The 20,987-nt window shown below is 39.8% G+C and overlaps 1 protein-coding gene across 20 annotated transcripts in view; it reads left to right on the top strand.

The window, feature by feature from the left end:
• LOC117605080 (protein muscleblind) overlaps positions 1-20,987 on the top strand; it is a 215,735-nt gene that overhangs the window by 8,117 nt on the left and 186,631 nt on the right. For 17 of the 20 annotated variants that reach the window (XR_013062152.1, XR_013062153.1, XR_013062156.1 and 14 more), the window contains exons 2-3: positions 6,766-8,013; positions 8,603-8,934. The exons of 1 other annotated variant lie outside the window; for it this stretch is intronic. Coding sequence is in view for 14 of the 19 variants with exons in the window: in XM_034325935.2 (XP_034181826.1) it covers positions 8,749-8,934 (186 nt within the window). In the remaining 5 variants the exon portion in view is untranslated. Of the gene's footprint in view, positions 1-10; positions 345-6,765; positions 8,014-8,602; positions 8,935-20,987 lie in introns of those variants that run through there. 2 more of the 20 variants (XM_034325937.2, XM_034325936.2) reach the window with 2 other exon arrangements.

Here is a 20,987-nt window from a genome sequence, read left to right on the forward strand (position 1 = left end):
TAATGTTAAAGTTACGTGTAAAAATGACATAACTTCTGGAATAACCTGATACGTTGCCATATGATGTCACATTGTTCAATCAGAATATAATGCCCAGCGAGAGCGATGTATCGAGTGCGCATGCGCGTCAGGCCCCAGGCAGTGGGGGACAGATAGCGGACCTTCCCCCACCATTTCTCAGTCCCCGTTTAGACTCGGAGTAGGACGGTCATTCGCGTCGCGTCTGTAGTGTATCTTTAATTGTGTTGGTGATGATTGTCGTCCCCACCTACTCTTCTAATTTTACTCCACGTGTTGAGGTTCTACCTTTGTTCTCGCTTGGCACGACTCGACGAACATAACAGGTTAGTTTATGATAAGTTTTTAATTATGATAAGGTGATTGATAGGTTGATCGTCATAGTACAAATAGGTTTATTTAGAACAATGCGTTATAATGTGGTTTTAAAGTAGTATAATTTAATTTCTTTTATTTTTATAATCACATATGAAGTACTATTTAGTGGTTGAATTATTTGCTCTTGTTTTTTAATGGCCTCTGTCTGGTCGCGTTTTATTAATATTTTAAAGGCATTCAGCTTATTTTGCAAAAAATTTCGGAGTAATAATTAGTGCCACTCGTTCTCTCGATTCTGAAAATGCTGGAACATAGGAACTCGTTTCGACGAAGAATATTTTCAGTCTAATTACCTGGCCGTTTCTACTGAAACTGTGGGGGATAGCAGTGCCATTCTCGAGATTACTGAAAATGATACTGCGTTGCGACACGCCACGATGCGCATGCTTTTCTTAATGTAACCTCATGATAAATACCGGGTGTATCGTGTTAACACGATTCTACAAGTAAAAAGAAATCGAAATTGCAGAATAACATTTTTTAAAGCTTATTTTTATTTTATTGCTATCATTTTTTTTATTTTTTTCATTGAACTCTATTCATTTGATTTATTTAATAATTTCTTGAAGATTAGAAGATCTTTTATTCTGCAATTTGTATTTTCTGGAGCACCCTATATATTTTTCGTACGTATATTTTAGAAGTCTAAAGTTTGGACTAATTTAAAGTTGGCAGAGCTTCTTCTTTTATTACGACGTTTTAGGAATATATTTTTAAATTGGATCGATTCTCATGATACAATGAAATTAGTATTACTGTTCAATAATAAACGCTGCAATAATTAATTACAGCAATTCTTTTTAATTATTTTATGCAATACGGTTACCTCTTAAATTCTCTAAGTAACTCGGATTCGTCGTTTGAGATTTAACATTTTATCTATCAGACATCGTTTGAAATAGCTCTTATCATGAAATCTTACTGAATACGATAACTTATTCGTGGGTACTTAAATCTGAAAAGCGCGGGTACACATTCGCGTATTAAAATGGTCTAATTCGAACCGATCCTCTCGAATCGTCGATCAATATCGCCATTGTTTTCTATTCAGCTGATAATACCTCAAACTGGTAGAATATAACGTTCAACCTTATTGTGGAAGTTTGCTCGTTCACCTTAGTTAGCCAGGGAAAATTTCATTTGTTTTCGCGTTAAATAGTTAGAAAAGGGGGGCTTATGCAAAAATAGGTCGATGTTGTTTTGCTTTTAGAAACAATTGATCGCGGTATGTTTAGTAGAAATGATAATAATATGAAATATGCATTTTTTAATTAAAAAAATATTGTAAATAATGAAAAATGTTAGGGAAATTATTTGAAAGAATAATTTTTAAAGAAATTCAGTCTCTCTCCATGGTCCGCCGTCCAAAGATCAATACTAATAAAATGTATTATCATCTAAGATAGCTGTAACTAGTCATTTCCAGTGATTCAGTAGTTGTATAGCGTTAATCGTGCAGATGATGTGATATCATTATTGTGGATGGAAGTCAATGGAGGAGTCAATAGAAGGGACCGCAGGCTTAACAATACAGTCGTCTGAAATGTTTTCCTAGTGAAATCAAAACCGGGGAGCTCGCTTTCTACTTTTCCGTGATGTTTGACTCTTGCTAGCCTTTTAAGAAGATTGTCGGGTAGCAGGTATACCTCCATAGAATTGTGCTCTTTTGTGCAGCGGGGATAGAAGGAAGAGGTACCTTGCAGGGAAAACCTCTGCCTGCGGAGCAATAAAAGCTTCAAGGTCTCTTTACCATCGTAGATCCTTCCATCGATCTGCATTCATCGAGCTTGACACGTATTTTCACGGTGAAGCATTATGACAGGTGTAGGACAATAACAATCGATTATGGTTCACGTGTAACACCATAATTCACCATTTTATTTCCTTTTCTTCCCATCAAAGTTAAGCGGTGCAATAACACTTGGTTATCAAATTAGAAACACTTGCAAAAATTTAAAGAAAATATCTGAAGAAATAGTATAAAATATATAAAGCGAGATAAAAGTATAGTATAATTATTAAAGTTGGAAATTATTGTCTGCAATTTGTTCCTTTGATGATCAATTTACTTAGCGCAATTAATAGGGGTACCTCCATAAATAACCAAGTATTTCCAAGTGGAATATAGAAGACATCTCGAGGGGGTCAGATACGGGCGACAGTAGCGTGTTAATGAAAGAAACGAATAGTTTCGTGAAAGTTTCTAAGTTTAACGATAGCATCGCGATACATCGGAATGCCAGATGATGCATATGCAAAGACGAACGAGCGGTAATACTTTTTGTCAACAGGAATTCCATGTTTTTAGGCTCCAGAGATGTTCAGTAGCGTCAGCTTTCACAATCTTCGCCATACGGCTTTCGCTGACACTGACGCTCGCATATTTTATAAATCAATGTCTTCTGTCATTTTGATAACGAAAAAGAAATTATTATTATTATCTCTACCTCTGCCACCACGTATTTACGTACAAACGAGGGAACGTAGGAATTTTTTAGCGTTGATTGCTGATAATACATTTTAGGAGCATTAACTCTTGGACGGCGGACCATGGAGAGAGGCTCAATTTTAATTCAATCTATTATTTCACGTTATTTTTATTTTCTGAACAAATTTAACTGGGTGGGAAATAATGTCTGGTATCTGAAAGGAAACCATGTGTTAGATCCAAAGGATTATATCGAGTAGATGGACAAAGAATGTTCCAAAGTTTTCTTCAGTAACTGGACCAACATTGATCGACCTGCTTTTGATGACAAATGTTACTTGAAACATCCAAACAGAATACAGTCAGAAGTGTATAACATTAACTGTTACATAGAGAACAGGGCACCGATTTCTTTATCTCCTTGAACAGTTTCTTACTTTCTGATGTGCTCGAAATCTCTATTCTTTGGATACATCAGAAGTTTTCGAAATAAAAATTTCCACGTAACATTTGAAATATCGTGTCATTTGTCAAACAGAATCCAAAGTTTCGTCTCTGTATTACTAGTTGGCCTGAACGTGGGGTCATTTTCACTCGAATTCAAAGTGAAAACGCTACGATGAGGAAAAATCGTCGAACAAGCGTGAACGAGCTTGCTCGCTTGCGTCCGTTCGTTTCAAGCTGGATAACCAAGCGCAGCGAATTGGAAACGTTAAAAATCATTTACCCTACCCTTCCTGTCTTCTTTTTGTTCTCACGTTTACTCTCTGCTGGATGACGCCAGCCGTGTATATATTGGCATGGTTATTCGGATCACTGGACTTTTACAATCGACCACAATCACGCGGCAAAGCGGTTCTAGTGGCGGCATTATAAATAGACGTGCTTGTAGGCGCAATCTACACTGGCGACCATTAATAATTAAACATTACGGTATTTAAGTTGAAACTTTATTCTGATTCCGATAATAAATTTAATAGTTGGTAGTTTCGTTATTGTGGGACTTATCTGAATTACTTTTTAGAATGAATAAATTATATTAATTTGATCTAATTAGACGTAGTTAATTTAATTTAAAAAAAAAAGAAAAATTGTCATTTGAAAAGATATAATATCAGTATACTAACAATGAACTCCGCCCTAGTGAAAGGGTTAACTCTTTACATTTGAAAATTTGTATTCCTTCCACTTCTAATTAATCCTTGAACAGTGAAGCCTGGGTCAATCGCGGCCCAAATTTAAAGAAGTAACCTAGAATAATTTTTAAAGAAATTTAGGAAATAAAAGTAATATGAAAGAGAAAATCTAAATTAAAATTGGGTCTCTCTCCATGGTCCGCCCGAGGGTTAAAATAGTGATTTTTCACGATCGTCAGTGAACTCCGCCCTAGTGAAAGGGTTAACCCTTTACATTTGAAAATTTGTATTCCTTCCACTTCTAATTAATCCTTGAACAGTGAAGCCTGGGTCAATGGTGGCCTAAATTTAAAGAAGCGACCTAGAATAACTTTTAAAGAAATAGTGTTAAATTTAGGAAATAAAAGGAATATGAAAGAGAAAATCTAAATTAAAATTGGGTCTCTCTCCATGGTCCGCCCGAGGATTAAAACAGTGATTTTTCACGATCGTCGTGGAAAACGGTGCAATTGATTGAACATTATAAAAAAATCAGAAACTATTGTTGACCATACGATCAACCCGTGTCCCTGTACGTACTCAAAGGGTTACCGTGTCCTGTATCGAACGGTCTAAAATAAATAAACAAATGAATAATATATTAAGAAGACTGTTCGATGGTAGCGACGGTGGCGACGACGATCACGAAAAGTCTCTGTGAGATATTGATTTGCTCGTCCCTCTTTTTCTGCGGTAGTCACGTGAAAGAAGTGGACGAAGCTCGAAGCCGCATTCGTGCACGTGTATCGATTCGACCGAGAGCCAAGGGAAGTCTTTCGAGCACGCGAAATACCAGTCACGGATAGAAGATACGCGAAATCGTCGCGTTAATACGTTCGCTGCCGCCCCCGGGGGGTCGCTGATATGACCAAATAACAAAGACGAATGAAAAGAATAAAATTTTTTTAATATTCATAACATTGTCAACACATTTACGATTCACAATGGGAATTTTTCTCATTTATGATCCTCTTTTTCGATTACATTTTATGTGAAGAGTCGATTAGGCACGCGATATCGCGTGATCTGACCTTTTAACAGGTGAACAGAGATGCTTAGAATACAACGTCGGTTGTGATCTCGATGATACGCGACGACACAGATCCGTGTCACATTCGATTATTAATATTAATAACATTATTCAGATTTATATCACTAGCAATATTAATATCATCATGTCGACGAGCGTCAGTTCGCAGCGAGACGTGTTAACGCGTTCCATTAACGATCATCGTCATTAATATTAATGTTATTTTTATCTGTGTCATTCACTCGGCGAATGTCCATAGTTCGCGGTGAATGGTTAATTGAAGGATCAATCTATTCAAGAATATTGGCAAATCCTACCGTTCACCTGAATAGTATCACCTGTTATTTAAGCAGAGATTGAAAATAGTTAAGGTATCGAATTCCATTCTTGAAGAACCTATATTCTGAAAGTAGAATTTCGGTCTACATTTCCATCGATTATTCTTCTAAAATTGTTCTATTCGTTTTTAAAACTGTTCTAAAATCCCTTCCCGTATCAATTTTTTAGCACGCTCAGAATTGATTAAATTAAATATAATTAAACAAAAATTGTGTCAGATTTTCCGTAACGCGGTATAGAAATTGTTAATTTGTAAATATTTGCAAGATTTGCGAAAAAGAGGATTCTTTCGTAGATTTTCGCCGTGGCCTGGAAATCCTCGGGAAAAACAAACGACCCGACCGGAAACGTTTCCTCTTTCCGGTATTTTCTAGTGCGTTGAACGCGCGCATACGTGGCCATAACTCTTGCCAGGTAACATGAGAAACGAGTCGAGCGGTTCGGGCCCGCTTTTCCTAAGCGGCTTACTCCCGCGACGGAAAATTGTGCTGTGTACCTCCAAGAGCCCCCCATACACGAGCTTCTTTTTCTTTATCTTAACCGTCTTTGACTTTTGTACAAAGTGTTATGGAATTGATAGTCGTAGTTTATAAACATGAATATTTGCAGAAAAAGATCCACGTTAATGACTTTTGCATGAAACGAGTTCCAATAAAAATTTATTAATTTCTTTGAGCCTTTGAATATCATTCAAATAGAGATCGCCGCTTTTCTTTTGATAGTACATGGAAAAAACCTGTCGTTCACAGAAATCGTACAGAGATACGGTTAGATAGTAGAGAGGAACTGGGTGGAAGGGGTTGTACAACAACCCGTGATAATTTCTTATCTAATCTAATCAATATCGCAAGATTTTGTAATCAAAAGAGAATAAAAACGAAATGATTAAATAGTTTAATGGTTTCTTTGGCTTCAATAGTATATTCTCGAATGCATTCGAATTTGCATATTTTTTCAGAGCTTATTAAATAGCGTGAAAATTTATTTCAATAGATTTACTTTAATTTATTTTAATTTATTGTACAGAGGAAGGCTTTTCTACATTATTTTTTTTACAAATAAGATGATATACATGAAATTATCCATCCATGTAGAATTTTAATTAGCGATTGCCTTTGATAGCAACGTCGAATCGCAAGGGTCAATTTTAGCCAAACGAAAGGTCGGGTCGGTGGGAATTAAAGCGTGCTTGCATTGGTAGTCTGCGCTTTCTACTTCGCCTCTGCTTAAATCATCTATTTTCACACGGTACCCGAATCCAGCGTCTAGAAAAATCGTAGAGAATCTTTTAAAGCGGTAGCGACACACGTACACTTACACAGCAGCATAATTAAATCCCCCTTTTGCAATTGTCGCAGTAACGCGAATATTCGCTTTTTCTTTTCGTATGTTTTCAGAACAGCAGAAACCGGAGGTGGACCGCGGGAGGAGCAAGGAGAGCGCTTCGAATAAATGACGTGAATCGAAGGAAACGGAAACGCAACGTCGCTCGCTAACTCGCAATCCCCCTTCCCTCCCTCGCCAACACCTTCCCCAATCACTCATTCTGACCTTTCCCTTCCCTTTAGCCACGATTCACGACCCTTCGCAACCTGACCTCTGCCCTTGTCTTTCACCTGCTTCGTCGCGAACCGCCTTCTAGCGCTTACTGTATCTCTTTATCTATCTTCTTTCTAATCAACCAATTTTCATCCCTTAGAAATTCACTCCCCCTTTCAACATCCTTCCTCCTTTGGATTCGAGTTTGTTGATATATATATATATACACACTTATACACACACACGTACACGCAACGATCAGCAGATAAAAAAAAAAAGATAATTAAGAAAACATACGTACAATAAGGCTGGTGGTCGACGTACAGCTTTCTCAAGCTTTGCCTTCCTCCCTGCGAAAAAAAGTACACGCTCTTCGGTTTAAAGCTAAAGCTCGACTTCCATCGCGCGAAGATTACAGACGGAAGATTGGAAGAGTTGTCCTGAAGAAAAGCAGCTCGAAATCGAACAAACCTAAAGCCTAATCGTTGTCGGTAAAAGAGAAAGAAAAAAAAAAAGCGAAACAAGTAGAGTACTTTGGGGTTTGTTCACACTTTCTTCCAACGGTGAGAATCTCCTTCGCCTCCTGCCGCTTCTTTACTCTCTGCAATCCTGTTCGACCCGACACCATCGATCCACCGTGAAAGAAACGAAAAAAAAAGATATATATATATATAAAAAGAAGCTCTCTCTCTTTATCTCTCTCTCTCATTCTCTCTCTCTCTCTCTTTCTCTCCGTGTGTTGTTGTTGTTGTTGTTTGTTGAGAAAATAATTTGAAAACGGCTCAGCTGGCCCGGTGTATGCAGTTGACGAAGAGCAATCAGAGGAAAGAAAAGAACGGTGACGAGTTTCTAAGTAGTTCGTATAGATTCAGTTCTTTTTCGTTCGATTCGGTTTGACTTGAATCGCGAGCATTTCTCCATACGGTGTTCCGATAATTCTAACGCGACAACGAATAGTTAGGGAGATCCCGACGGTTAGTTTTTCCCCCGCGAATATATCGCCGCGCGTGTTTTTTTCCATCACGTCCACAAGGAAGATAGAAGACCTCCGACAGCTTTGCCAAAAGGGACGCGTTCATGGAACAATAAAGAGATTTTTGAGAAAGGTACGATTATTTATTCTTTAGTATCGTCTGATCCAGGCACTCGAGGGATTTATAAACATACGGAGATTCGGGATAAATTTGAGACTCTTAAAAATCTTCAGACTCTTTGGATAATCTCGAGAATTAACACGTTTCTCACCGGTAATTATTAACACCTTGAAAGATACCTCGAGTCTCGTCGACGTTAATCTTCTTACGCTTATAATTTTCTTAGTAGTCTTTCTATCAATATAAAATTACAAGAACCATTGATTCCATGGAATATCAATTTAATATCAATTAAAGAAATTTCGAGATTTAACACCTGGACAGATAATTAATATGCAAAGTGTTGTGATTAACCCTTCAATCGAGACCCAAAGTAAAATGTGTAATTTTTAAACAAAATATTTTTATATAGAATAATTTGAAAATGACATGAAATACAAGATTAAATTAAAATTGGGGCTCTCTCCATGGTCCGCCGCGTCGTCCAAGGGTTAAAGTGTGAAATAATGAAAATTCTGCAAATTTCCCACGAGTGCCGATGAGTTGAAAAGACGGAGGGCATGGAAAAACAGAAAATAATTGTATCCTTTGGTGAATTCAGTGAACGCGAACGAAAGGAGGCAAGGCATTGCACGGAGACGCAGATCAGTGGACGAAGAGGATAAATTAAAGTCGGTATAGAAAGCCGGATTTTGTGTAGCCCTAGTAAGGAGGAGTTCCCCCGTTGGTCTTCCAGGAGTTGGAAGTATGGCAATGGTCAACATGAATAACCTACTGAACGGCAAGGACTCCCGATGGCTGCAGCTTGAGGTTTGCAGGGAGTTCCAACGCAACAAGTGTACTAGGCCTGACACGGAGTGCAAGTTCGCCCATCCGCCAGCTAACGTCGAGGTGCAGAATGGACGGGTCACTGCTTGCTACGACAGTATTAAGGTAATTCGACATTTTTTTATATTGATAAACTGCTCGAATTACGAAAAGAGATAAGGAGCGAAGGTAGAAATTAAAATTGTTAAATCACTGACGACTATAAAATTTTTACAATTGATCATCGATACCTAAACGTATCAGCACCCCATGTTAGATATTAACAAATTTGTTATTTGAAAATTTCCCTCAGGATTTTGTAAAGATTCTGCATAGAAAAATATTAAGGTGCAATGTCAAACAAATTTTCGTTCATTATCAAATTAATCAACTTCTGCCATTGTTCTCTAATACTGTTTCATTTCTTAATGGATAATTCGATCAGTAAATCATTGCATGAAATATTTTTCTTAATTTTTATAAATCGTAATGAGAAATATTCGAAGTAGAGATGTACTCATATTTAGTTTGTTTAGCATTAGAATCGGGACAACGTATTAGTACATTTATAAATGCAATCACTTATCTCAAGGAAAAATGTAAAAATGTAAAAAAAAAATGCGAACGAAGAATGGCATTAGAAAAATAGCACTATCATTGTGACTCTATAGTTAGCTATAGTGATCATTTGAAATATCTATTTTCGCTGTTATATTTCCTTATTTGTAGTAATTAATTCTTTAATGATTGGAAACGTATTAACTTGTTGATTGGCATAGTGAAAATGATGATACACAGGGTGGTGCATTAAAATTCGAATTATCAAGGAAATGAATGTTTAATTATTAACACTGATGGTTATTAGAATTCTCTCTATATTTCCCATTCGTAATTGCTTGATTCCATGGCAATCAGCGTGATAATAGATTGTCCTATGTGGCTGGTTATTGACTGAAAATTGACTAATAGACCTTTCATCGTTAATAATTAATTTATTATTCGATCGAATGATTTAAATGTACACGTGATACGACGATACGAAATAGGATAAAAGTTACCTCTATTCCAGAGATTATTAACGAACTCGAAGCTTTCTTTGCATAAAATATTATTTTCTTAGGAATCGACTGATAAATCGTGTAGACTGTCATGTCCGAACACCCTGTACACGAGGGCATGATTAAACGAATGAACGCGAAAAAAAGGTACGAAAAGGGCGGGGTTCGAATGTCTCTCCTTCGTCGCGGAGATATTGAACTGGAAAATTGAATTTGCAGTTATTAATTGCGACAATTACTCAACGCGTCAAGGGGAGATGAAAAACTATTCGACGAGTTTGATGAATCAGAACTGACTGGCTGGGGAATATTACGATGAAAATTGGAAAACCTTTTCGTTAATAAGTCGAAGAATTTACGGAGTTTTTACCGTTCAATTAATTAGACTAAAGAACAGTTGTCTAGATCGACCAGTGTTTCTTCTATCACCTATGTTTTCAATTTTTAATCTCTTCTCTTGAAAACTCAGAAATATTTTACACTTTATTTTTTATTTTTCTTACTGCTGGATCGCAGATTTTCTGTTTTCTTTAATAAAATTATCTTCATTAACTCTTTGAGTGGAGCCTCTCTCCATGGTCCGTCCTTCTAGACTTAATATTATTCATTTATAATTCCTATTTTTAATCGAACACACACGTTCCACAGTAATATAATTTTTATAAAAATATAAATTCTCCCAGCCATAGAATAATTGGAAAAAGTGGTATGCTCATTTACGGCGAGCCTAGGGGGTTAAACGGGTATGCAAACACGTGAATCAGTAATAAAAGCCGGGCGAGACGGTTGTTAGGGTTATCCGCATGAATGTAGGTGGCACGAACCGATATTACTTGGAAGAAATATTAGCAATAAAGCATAGGAGGAGTGTAGGGAAGGCACCCGAACTACTTCTATAGAGTCTGGGCTCGTTTCGTCTGCCGTTTAGGTGGCAGAACTCCGGCTCTCCTTACGCTTCACCGATGAAATAAAGGCTCATTTTTCGAGCCGGGGTATAAAAGGGGAGAGCAGACATTGCCGTTTCGTACGTCTACCATTCGCATTTAATGTTAGAGAAGTATCGTACGGGCAAGAGGTAGATTAATTCGCTGCCGGAAAGGAAATTGTTGCCCGAAAATCGAGCTCATTCTCTGGTCTGCCGTCCAGAGAATCGCCTGGGGGGGCTTCATGATGCGTAAGTAACGATCTCTTTTACGTGTACATTATTCTGCACCCGGTAATTCGCGTGTCTGTACGAGTTAGCCTCTTTATTTTCATCTACCGTGATTCATCTAGGAAAAATCTTTCTTCTGCGCACGAAAAATGAACAAGTTTTTATAAAGTCAGTATAAATTCTTGTTTTCAACCCCGTGAAAGGTGATCTTAAGATGCTCTACCAAACAGAGGGTACGTAAATAAATATTGTTAAAAATTGCTGAATCATTTTAACTTCATAATATCGCGCTACCTGTAATTATTGGCTTCTTAAGATCCTAAAATTTCAAAATTCTACAATTCTCAGATTGTATCGTTCAACAGTCTTCTGAATTCTTCTTGATTTTCTCTCTTATGCTCGCTGAAATAGAGATCCGATGATGGAGGATCAGATCTCTGATAATTGCGATACTGTTTCATTGAAACGGTGAAACGTGCAACCGCGTTGATAGGTGATTCGATAAGAGCTTCTGATGCAGATGGGTTAAATCAATTTGCAATTAACACAGTACCGTTGGTCGGAGTTAATTAAAAATGGTGCTGTGGAAGGATGTAAGGCGCGGTTAGATTATAAACGGTTGTAAAACCGGGTTCCTTCGTCCCGTGCTTGAAATTCGTACGTTCGATTCCAATTAGGCCGATTGGATGGAAGGTCTGGATATTAAAGTAGACCTTCGGCTTAATCGACGTCGTTCACTGCTCTGTTTCATTCGATATACACAGGATGACATACTATAGAACCTTGTTATTTCAATATTAATTATTCGATTCTGTAGTATCGAGCTCTTCTACAGCCTCGAAAAGAACTTCGAATGACAGAAGATCGAGGAACAGACGATTCGCATTCTCCTTAAACCTTGAGAAAAAATTTCTGTTCTCTGTCGTGGTTGTATTTAAATGAAATCATTTAATAAAATGATAGACTTTACTCGAAATCGCGATTCGAAATTTTATTTCAATATTAATTACTCGATTCTGTAGTATTAAGCTGTTCTCCAGCCTTGGAAAGAACTTCGAATGGCAGAAGATCGAGGAACATACGATTCGCATTCTCCTTAAACCTTGAGAAAAAATTTCTGTTCTCTGTCGTGGTTGTATTTAAATAAAATCATTAAATGAAATGATTCTAAATTTCAATATTAATTATTCGATTCTGTAATATCAATACATTTCGAATCGCGGTTTCGAGTAACATCCTTCATTTCATCAAATGATTTCATTTAAATAGAGAACACAAATTTTTCTCAAGGTTTAAGGAGAACGCGAATCTTCTGCCATTCGAAGTTCTTTCCGAGGCTCTTATTCATCTGGTCGTTATCGATTCCAATTACCTTAAAACTTTCAATTAATTTGACTGTCAAGCGTTTTACGCGTCGTGGAACGAGATCGGATGCCAGCCATTTCTCGGTCGCAGATGTCGCGGGTTCCCCGTCGAAAACTCTGCTGCCAGTGCGGCTGTTTTATCGGTCCGTCATGCCCCGTCGACGATTGAACTTTCTTTCTTCTTTTGTCACTCGTATCCGCTCTCCCAGTATCCCTCTTTCCACCCTCAACGCGGATGCTTTTTTTTTTCTCTCCCTGTTCGATCGCTTTCCAATTCGCGCGCGTCCACTACGCGGAACGATAAAGCTTCGTTCTCGCTTGAAACGATGCGTTCGGCGAAATTCGCTAGCTTGACTCGATGCCTCGAGAAAAAGCCCGTTCGATGGAAATGCAAATCATCGTCGCCGCGATTACTCGGTGCCTGAAAAAGAATTTCTAGTCTCCATATTATTGAAAGAATCCGTACGTAACGGAAGAAATAAGGAAACGGTACAAGTTTTGGTGCAAAAAGTTCGCTGCGGATCGCAGTGTAGTAAGTTTAGATCGTTGCGGGCAGCGAGCGCGTCGTATTTCCGCGACGGGATCGGAAAATCGTATTGGTGGACTGGCAAAACGAGAAGAGAGAGGGAGAGAGGCTTTTCATGGTAACAGACACGAAAAACATAGTTAACAGCTGCTACCGTCGCCTCCGCCGCCGCGACGCTATCGGCGTCGGCGTCGCCGTATTGCCATCTCGCTCTGTCTCATTCCCGTACCCCTGCTCTGCACCTGTCGCGTCCGTTAACGCGAGACTAAAATACGAAACGACGTGTTCTCGTGAGCGGAATCGTTTCACGGGAACCTTCCCTCCGATGTAACATCATCTCTCTACCCACCAATTTCTCTTCGACTGCCTTCCGAACATCCTAAAATGTTTGCCGCCTCGATATTACCCTTAACCCTTTCGTCGTGGGGGAGTCTGCCGGGAGACACGTACGAGGAATCGGAGGAGACTTTGAGAAATTCGTTTTTCACGTTCCCCTCAGTTGGCTCGCGAGACGCTTGTCGTCGAGTCCGGGTTTTAGGGGCGAAGGTTTTCTATACCGGTCTTTCGGCACAGGTCAAAGGCCGACGCATCGTCGAAGCGCTTGACCTTCTTCCTGTAAGGCACGCGATCCCCGGCGTGCCACGGGTTCGTTCGATGCATTCGTTGGCACTGCTCGTGGATGCTGCACGTTGCACCGCGAGAAACACGACCGGATTTATATTTATCTAGCTCTCCTCCTGCCTCTTTTTAAGACCTCCGTCCTCTAACCGAGGATGGTGTCAGGAGTATTTGTTCAGGGACAGTTTGGGTTAAGCTGGAGGATACTTTCTTTAACCCTTTCGTTGCAACGGTGGTGCAATGGGACCGGCGCTTATCTTTTCATTTGGGCCATGGTGACCACCACTAAGATAAATGTGCTATTGGCAAGATTGTACCCTTTCGCCATTATAAAATTTTTAATGTGAAATTTGTGGCCCACAAGCTCAAAAATTCGCGTAGCTGTGAAAGGGTTAAATGTATTCAGCAAAGTTCAATAGAACAGAGACCCATGCTAATAGAGGAGCCAAAGTGCATAGGTGCTCCTTGTACCAGGTGACTCCATCACCTTTCTATGAGTGTACATGCACCCGTACACATGTGTAGCGTAGCTCAGGAGCGGTTAATGAGTGCACGAGTGTAGGTACATTAAGGAAATTGGAGACTCCTAGTGCTGGACGTCGATGTGCTTGTCCAGACTTACAATGTCTACCCCTGTACCACACGATTGCCTTAGGTTCTTTCTATTTATACATACGTGTCTGGGCACATGCGAGGGGTATTTTCGTTCGAAATATCGAAGGGAGCTTAAAGGGTGAAAAGGATTCAGATTCATATGATTTTAAAAATTTTTTATTATTCATGAATACAAAAGTTATTCGTGAATCTTAACATCTTCAAAGTCCATACGTGTTTCTTTCTACCGTATAGTGATTGACGCCTCGTAAATCCGTAGTTTAGTACGTGCAATTACATAGAATGACTTGGAGAAGGTTTCCGTCGCACTGGCGTCAGGAAGCCTTGTCTTCGCGCTGTCATCCGTTTAGAAATCCACTGAATTGCTTACGACCCCATAGAAAACTGGGGTTACGTGGACAAGTTAATCTCGGTGATTAATAATAACTTCGTAATTGACGTCGCTTCGATTTTCAAAATTGTATCACTTGAAGGTGTTAATCATTTTCAAGGATGCCTGAAATTTTGCATAGGTAATTAGAAATTGAGAAAACGATAATTAGGGCTAAGGCAAATATATCCCTAGGGAGGTAATTAGAAAAAATTCGAATTTGGAGACTGGAAATCGCAGACGCTTCATACGAATGTTAAAATCATCGATTGTTTTTGATTCCTTCAAGAAGAATAAAGATAAAGAAAATCAAGTCGATTCGTTTGCAGTCGCACATTGTTCGCATAGAGTTTCGGAATCGATTCGAGTCGACGACACGCGACAGACAGACAGATGGGCTTCTATACCGACCGACAGACAGGCGGGCAGGCAAGCAAGCAGCCAGACTGGCAGGTTCTCCTGTATTACTTCTAGCCCACAAACTACGCCTCTTCTCCTTCCCGATATTACCTCTCTGATATCTCGGCGAGCTCGGTGGAATATCTTACGTAGGAACCGTCTAAACGTTTGCCATTCCAGCCGAGTGGAAATTCATTTAATTGCCTCGAAAGATCAAGAGCTCTCCTCTTTCTTTGCCGTATCTCCTGCCTCACGGCGCTCCTCCTTTTTTCTCATCCACCTCCCTACCAGACGAGCACTTTTCACATATATTACGTGTACATTGTCGAGTGGATACCGAGTTCTGAAAGATTTACAGAAGCGATCCGACTTTCATGATGTCCCGGATGCTGCTGAACCAACGCAACGATTCGAACGTTTCTCCTTTTTTTCTCTTTTCATTGATTAATTAGTCGCGGAAGGAAATGGATATTTCAACGAAGAGACACTCGAATGTGATGTAGAAAAATTCTTTTCATATTTTCTCAGGGGAAAACCGTGGAAATTTTAAAATTATTTAGATATTTTCACCTCTTCCAAGTACTCCGTATCAAAGTCACCTCGAAATCTCGCGAAAATCCATCCAGAGTTTAAGATTCCAAGTATACCGAGCATATACCATCTCGTGTAAGCTATTGTGTTTCCAAGGACACCCGGTTCCATCCTACGAGACAGATTTTCCATAACATAAATAAAGAGACAGAATCGTTAAAGCTGGCAAGGTTCAACGATGTTGCTCAGCTCTGCGTAGAGGGCTTCGTAGCCTATAGACAGATTTCATCGTATTTTCGAAGCCCCTCGAAATCCCGGTTATACAGCCGCGTGCACAGGGTAGAGAAACAAGCGGAGTAGGCGAGTGTGTACGTTTGCGGTCACAAGGGGGGAGGGAAACGCAGAAACGTATCGAGGAGGATGGCGATGGTGAGGCGAAAAATCGTACAGGTGCGGTGCTGGCTAGGCAAGCTAACCGTCTATCGCTTTCACGTAATTTACGGCTGAACGGCATTAGCCGCAATGCCTGTCCCTGTAATAGAACGGGTCCGAGCGGGTCGGAACGGGTGGCGTCGAGGGTGGCCGGTTGCACACGAGTTGAAGGAAGAGTAGAACAGCATGAAGGGACGGGAAAGGGGATGGTTGCCGTGCCTATCCGTGCAGGGACGTGCATTTCCGTGGATGCAACTGCCCAGAGAGGAGGGTGAGTGGAGGGAGGGGACGAGGACGAGCTGGGATCGAGGGTGAAGGGGATGGCATTCTGTGGTCAGTCCAGTATGTGCCTATATGCCGTCATGTGTTATCGATTCCTGGCCCGGAGCCCTGCTTCGTGCTAGACACTCTATAGTTGCCTCTTCTTCAACTATGCCAGATGAACCCTTCTCCGGACTATCTTTCTTCCTTTATTTCTTACCTTCTTTCGCAATCTTCATCCGCCAAGGAGGAGATGGCTAGAGATATTTGAGAGACGGTACAATTTATCTGTCTGGGAGAATGTTTGCCCCGTAGGCTGGCTAGTTATTAGACGTCTCTACTTCGAATCAATCCTTATCTTCATTCAGCTGATTTTTAATGCATAAACAACCGAGTATTTTGGTATTTAACGTAGAGTTCAAATTTTATCTTGGGATTAATTATTGCAATTTGATGATTAAGAAGAGGATCTTTGGGAGATTATTGAAGATGTTGAATAGGAAGTTTATGCGGTCGAATCATTCGACTTGTTCAAATTCGAGCCGCGTGTGATCTCGATGGCCACGCGTACTAGGCGCGTGACTCGCGTGTACGCGTTGCGTGATTCCATGCGTTACTCGTTATTCATGCCTGTTACAGCACGTCCTCTGTTTTTAAATACAATAAGAGAGGCACACCAGTCCGTACAGCGGTTAGTTAAGTAATACTGTTGCGAAACACGAGACTGGTCTATCGTCGAGCGGAAAAACGCTGCTCTTTGAAATTCATTTATGAGTCATCGTTCTTTATGACACGGTAGGAAAGAAACATTCTCTTCCTTACAAAGTTCACCTGATCGAATTAATTTTGAACATTGAACCATTTGTCAAAATTCAATTAAATAAATTCATCTATCAAACTAATTAATTTATGAAACGATGTCCTTTGATTATTGTCAGTACAACTATTCGTAGCTCCTTGGAAAGTAAAATTGCTTTCAACTTCCTGTCGATAGCGAACAGCATACCGTGATGAACGTTTTCACTTTCGCTCAAACTCGAACACGTATCACTCGCGATTGTCGACGACGAACGGGTGCCTTGAACTTCCTTCTGCATCACTTTCAATTTCGCAGCGGCAAGAATCATTTTAATTTCCCGAACTTTTAATTATATTTAAAAAACATTTCTAAACTGATTAGACGTCTTGATTTTAATTTAAGAACCGTTGTAAACGTTTCGTCCGTCTCCGTCACGATTGACCCGGCTCGGTAAGTTAATTATACGTTTAGAAACAGGTTTCCATCATAAGCCATCGAATCTGAAAGTTTATCAAAAGCTGTCGGAACGTGAAATACGTTAAGTAGAGAAGTTTCGTTGAAAGTTTCGACGGAGCGATGCTGTGATTGCTCGTATAAGACTTCTTGCCACTTGCTGATAGAAGGAAGACACGAGTCGGTGTATTCGAGGGTAGACGATGCGGTTTAATAATAGTACGAGTCTGTCCCTCCTTGGTATGCTAGAAAATGCCATATTTCCCGCGTGTGGTCCACGGGTAGTTGCATCATTCGATGCTAAAATGGTCTTCGGGATGGTTCTTGAGTAGAAAAACATGTTTCCACTAAAAACTTTGTTATATATAGACTCGTCTCTCATCGAAAGAATTTTCTCAAGATTCGTTTTTTTCCTTCGGTTCAATTTTTTTTTATGTTCCTCTAAAAAGCTCGTAGGATGTTTCTAAATTTATAGTTTCGTTTGGAATTGGAAATTTCAATATGAAAAATAAATTAGCACCGTTTACGAAAGCGTAAGCGTTCGTCGATCAAAAGATTTCCCAGGAATTCCGGCCGGCTCGAAGCCGCGTTTCACGTGGAAATTCTTATTCGAAACTATCGCGTGTGCAGAGCGGGATACGTGTTTGCACATATCGTATCGTACCGGTATTCGAGGCGAAAGGTGGTTCGTGTCGGGCAATTTCTTTAAAAGCTAGCTACACTCGAAACCCACTGGCACACACGATACTCGACTTTTATTTCAATTTCGGCTCCTCGTTTTATTTATTGCGTGATCCTTCGCCGTTTCCACGAACGGCTATGTTTTCCTGCTCTAAATAGACTTAGACGTTGTTCCAATAAAGATCATTCTTTTAAAAATTGTAAGAAATACCATCTACGAACGGTCACGAGAACCTTCGTGCAAGCCGAGGGAAATAAATGTTTAACAGATTATATTTTTGCTGAACAAGCTGGAAATATCGTTCGATGGATGGCTGAATGAAAGGTGGCGTGTGTGTTGGTGAAGGGAGAGAAAAAGGTGTAGGTGGGTAGGTGAGACGGAAAGTGAAAAGCTGTGGATAGAGGGAAAAGGGCGGCGACGAAAGGGACGAAGTCGAAAGGGACGAACGAGCAACAGCCGCTGCTCTTTTGTTTTCTGAGACAAGAGGGTGGCTTCGTTGGCTGAAAATCTTCGCCAGACCGGATAGACTCGTCCTGTCTCTCCTCTCTCTCTCTTTCTCCACCCATCGATATCAACAAAATGCCTCGATTTATACACCTTTTTTCATTTTCGCGAAACAGGTGTGGCCAATCGATAAAGTGATTGCTTCTGGGAATCAATTATGTAGTCGTGATCGATATTACACGGGTAGACGTTGTCGTTGAATCAACCAAATTACGGTAATAATTTTACAAGTAGAAAGAAAAGAAAGGAACAGTTATTGTTAACTCTTGTTCCATTTATTTCTTATTCTTGAATAATGACCCAGTTATGTTAAATAGTGGATTACATAGGATACTTATCCTGTTGAACAAGGTTTACACGGAGAAGCCCCGACTAATAAACAGTAGTTACATGAAACCTTGACTCGTGAAAGCTCGAAGAATCAGGTGACGTAACGATACCGAAGCGAATGAGATTTTAGCCTTAGTGTTTAGCATAGAAATAGATGTATAGGGTTGAATAGACGAGAGTCGAGAGGTTGAAGGATATGTTCGAGGCGAAGGAGCAAGGGCCAGTTTCAGTTAAGCGTAATCAATAGTATTACTCAGCCTCCATTATAGGCAGCATCTACAGGCTACAATGGAGGATCATTAGGAATAGGAGATAACACCGTAGCAAGATCAATTCCGCTTTGAGGTTACCGGATAGCCCGAGCTGAATAGATTGCTCTTGTTATAATAGCATTAAGACGTATTTTTTATTCGTAACCGATTAAATTACCTGATGATCCTTTGGATCGAATTAACCTGTTCGCTGAATCAATTCAACACTTGACACTTTGATGGTCAGTATTACATATCCGTGATTTTCACCTTTAACCCGTTCACTATTATGACTGATAGTAGTTTATATTTCATAATGGTATAAATAATTAGCAAAATTAAATGAAACTTATAAATACAAACAGGTACTGGAAGGGTGCATCTGAAAGTATTATACCTGAGTAGACATGGTAGTGAAAGTCTTCATTCAGGCGAAAGTTTTCATTAGTCAAAATAATGTATAAATTAGATACTTTTACTCGCAACATTTTACAAGAGAACTGAATTATTCTACTGTGAAAGTGTTGGGCGAAAGTGAATTATAACGAGTTGCATTTTAATTATATTTTTAAATACTATCTACCAATACCCAGAAAGTGATTAAAATTTAACGAGGACACTCGGGGTGCTTCCCCTAAGATATTAATTCATTCCTGTCTATCAACGTCCCGACTTTGAAATCCGTTTCTTGTAATGCAAAAGCACTTTATAAAGCGATTGTTAATGCACCGCATAAAATCTAAGGAGTTTTGGCGTTGAACACTGAGAACGTGACTACGTCCAGTCGGCAATGATCCGTCTGGCAGGGAGGAGCACTCCTCGAGGATAGTTTCTTCTTGCCGGTGGGCAGCGTGTACGCGCGTCCATCTAAATTAGCCTCTTCAATCACAGTACAATGGTTAGACAGGAAGGGCAGGTTTTCAAAGGCAGAATCATGAGTCGCTGGAAGTTTCCTATTGGCTGTTTACCATCTAGCCAGCCGAATGCTGTACCAGTGAACTGGCAAATGGCCAATTGAGAAGATGCCCTCCCTCTTCGATGTATTGCTGGCATCGCGATCGTTCATCGCGATATATCGACCTTTCGCTGGCTGGTTTGAAATTCGTTAACGATAAAAGGGTCGAACAAAAGAACCTAGACCATTTACATCCTCATCAGTCACGTTGGACGAACCTTTAACCGGGTACCATAGAGGGAACGCTTGCGAGCCGCTTTACACGAATTTCTCTATATAGGTACGCGTTTGCAAGCTTTTTGAATCGCGTGATTGCAGCACGAGAAGTAATCAGCTAATTCGTTTCCAGCAGCGAAAAATATCTGGAACACGTTTCGTCGCGTTTTTAGAGAAATTACCGTTCGATACTGACCCCCTTTCTATCTCTCTCTCTCTCTCTTTTTTACGTTTCCATCGAAACGAGAATGGAATCCGATGAATTGATATTTTTGTTTAATTAAGCATTAGCGATATTAACGCTTCGATGATCGCCCGTTTTATTCCTGGAAATTGTTGAATTAACAGTGGATTATTCGAGGTGAATGTTTGATTTTCAGCAAATGAACGAGAAACGTATCGAAGCAAAAAATGATTCCTTTTTTTTTTCTTCTGTAGATTGAATTGAAAAATTTATTTTTCTGGAAGAGATAAAGCTCCGTGTCTTTGGGAGGTAGATATCGCAGTTGATGCTGTTGGAAAGTCTAACGAGGATATAAAGTTATAATAGCAATTTCACTTGCAATCGTTAAGCAAGCTGGTGCATTCGCTCGCTAAAAGAGAGATTCATTCGCTTTGCTTTGAAGCGGCCTTAGAGTGGCTTCAAAGAACATCGAGAGCTT

Source organism: Osmia lignaria, chromosome 5 (genome assembly GCF_051020975.1).
Source record: "Osmia lignaria lignaria isolate PbOS001 chromosome 5, iyOsmLign1, whole genome shotgun sequence".
Lineage (NCBI taxonomy): Eukaryota > Metazoa > Arthropoda > Insecta > Hymenoptera > Megachilidae > Osmia > Osmia lignaria.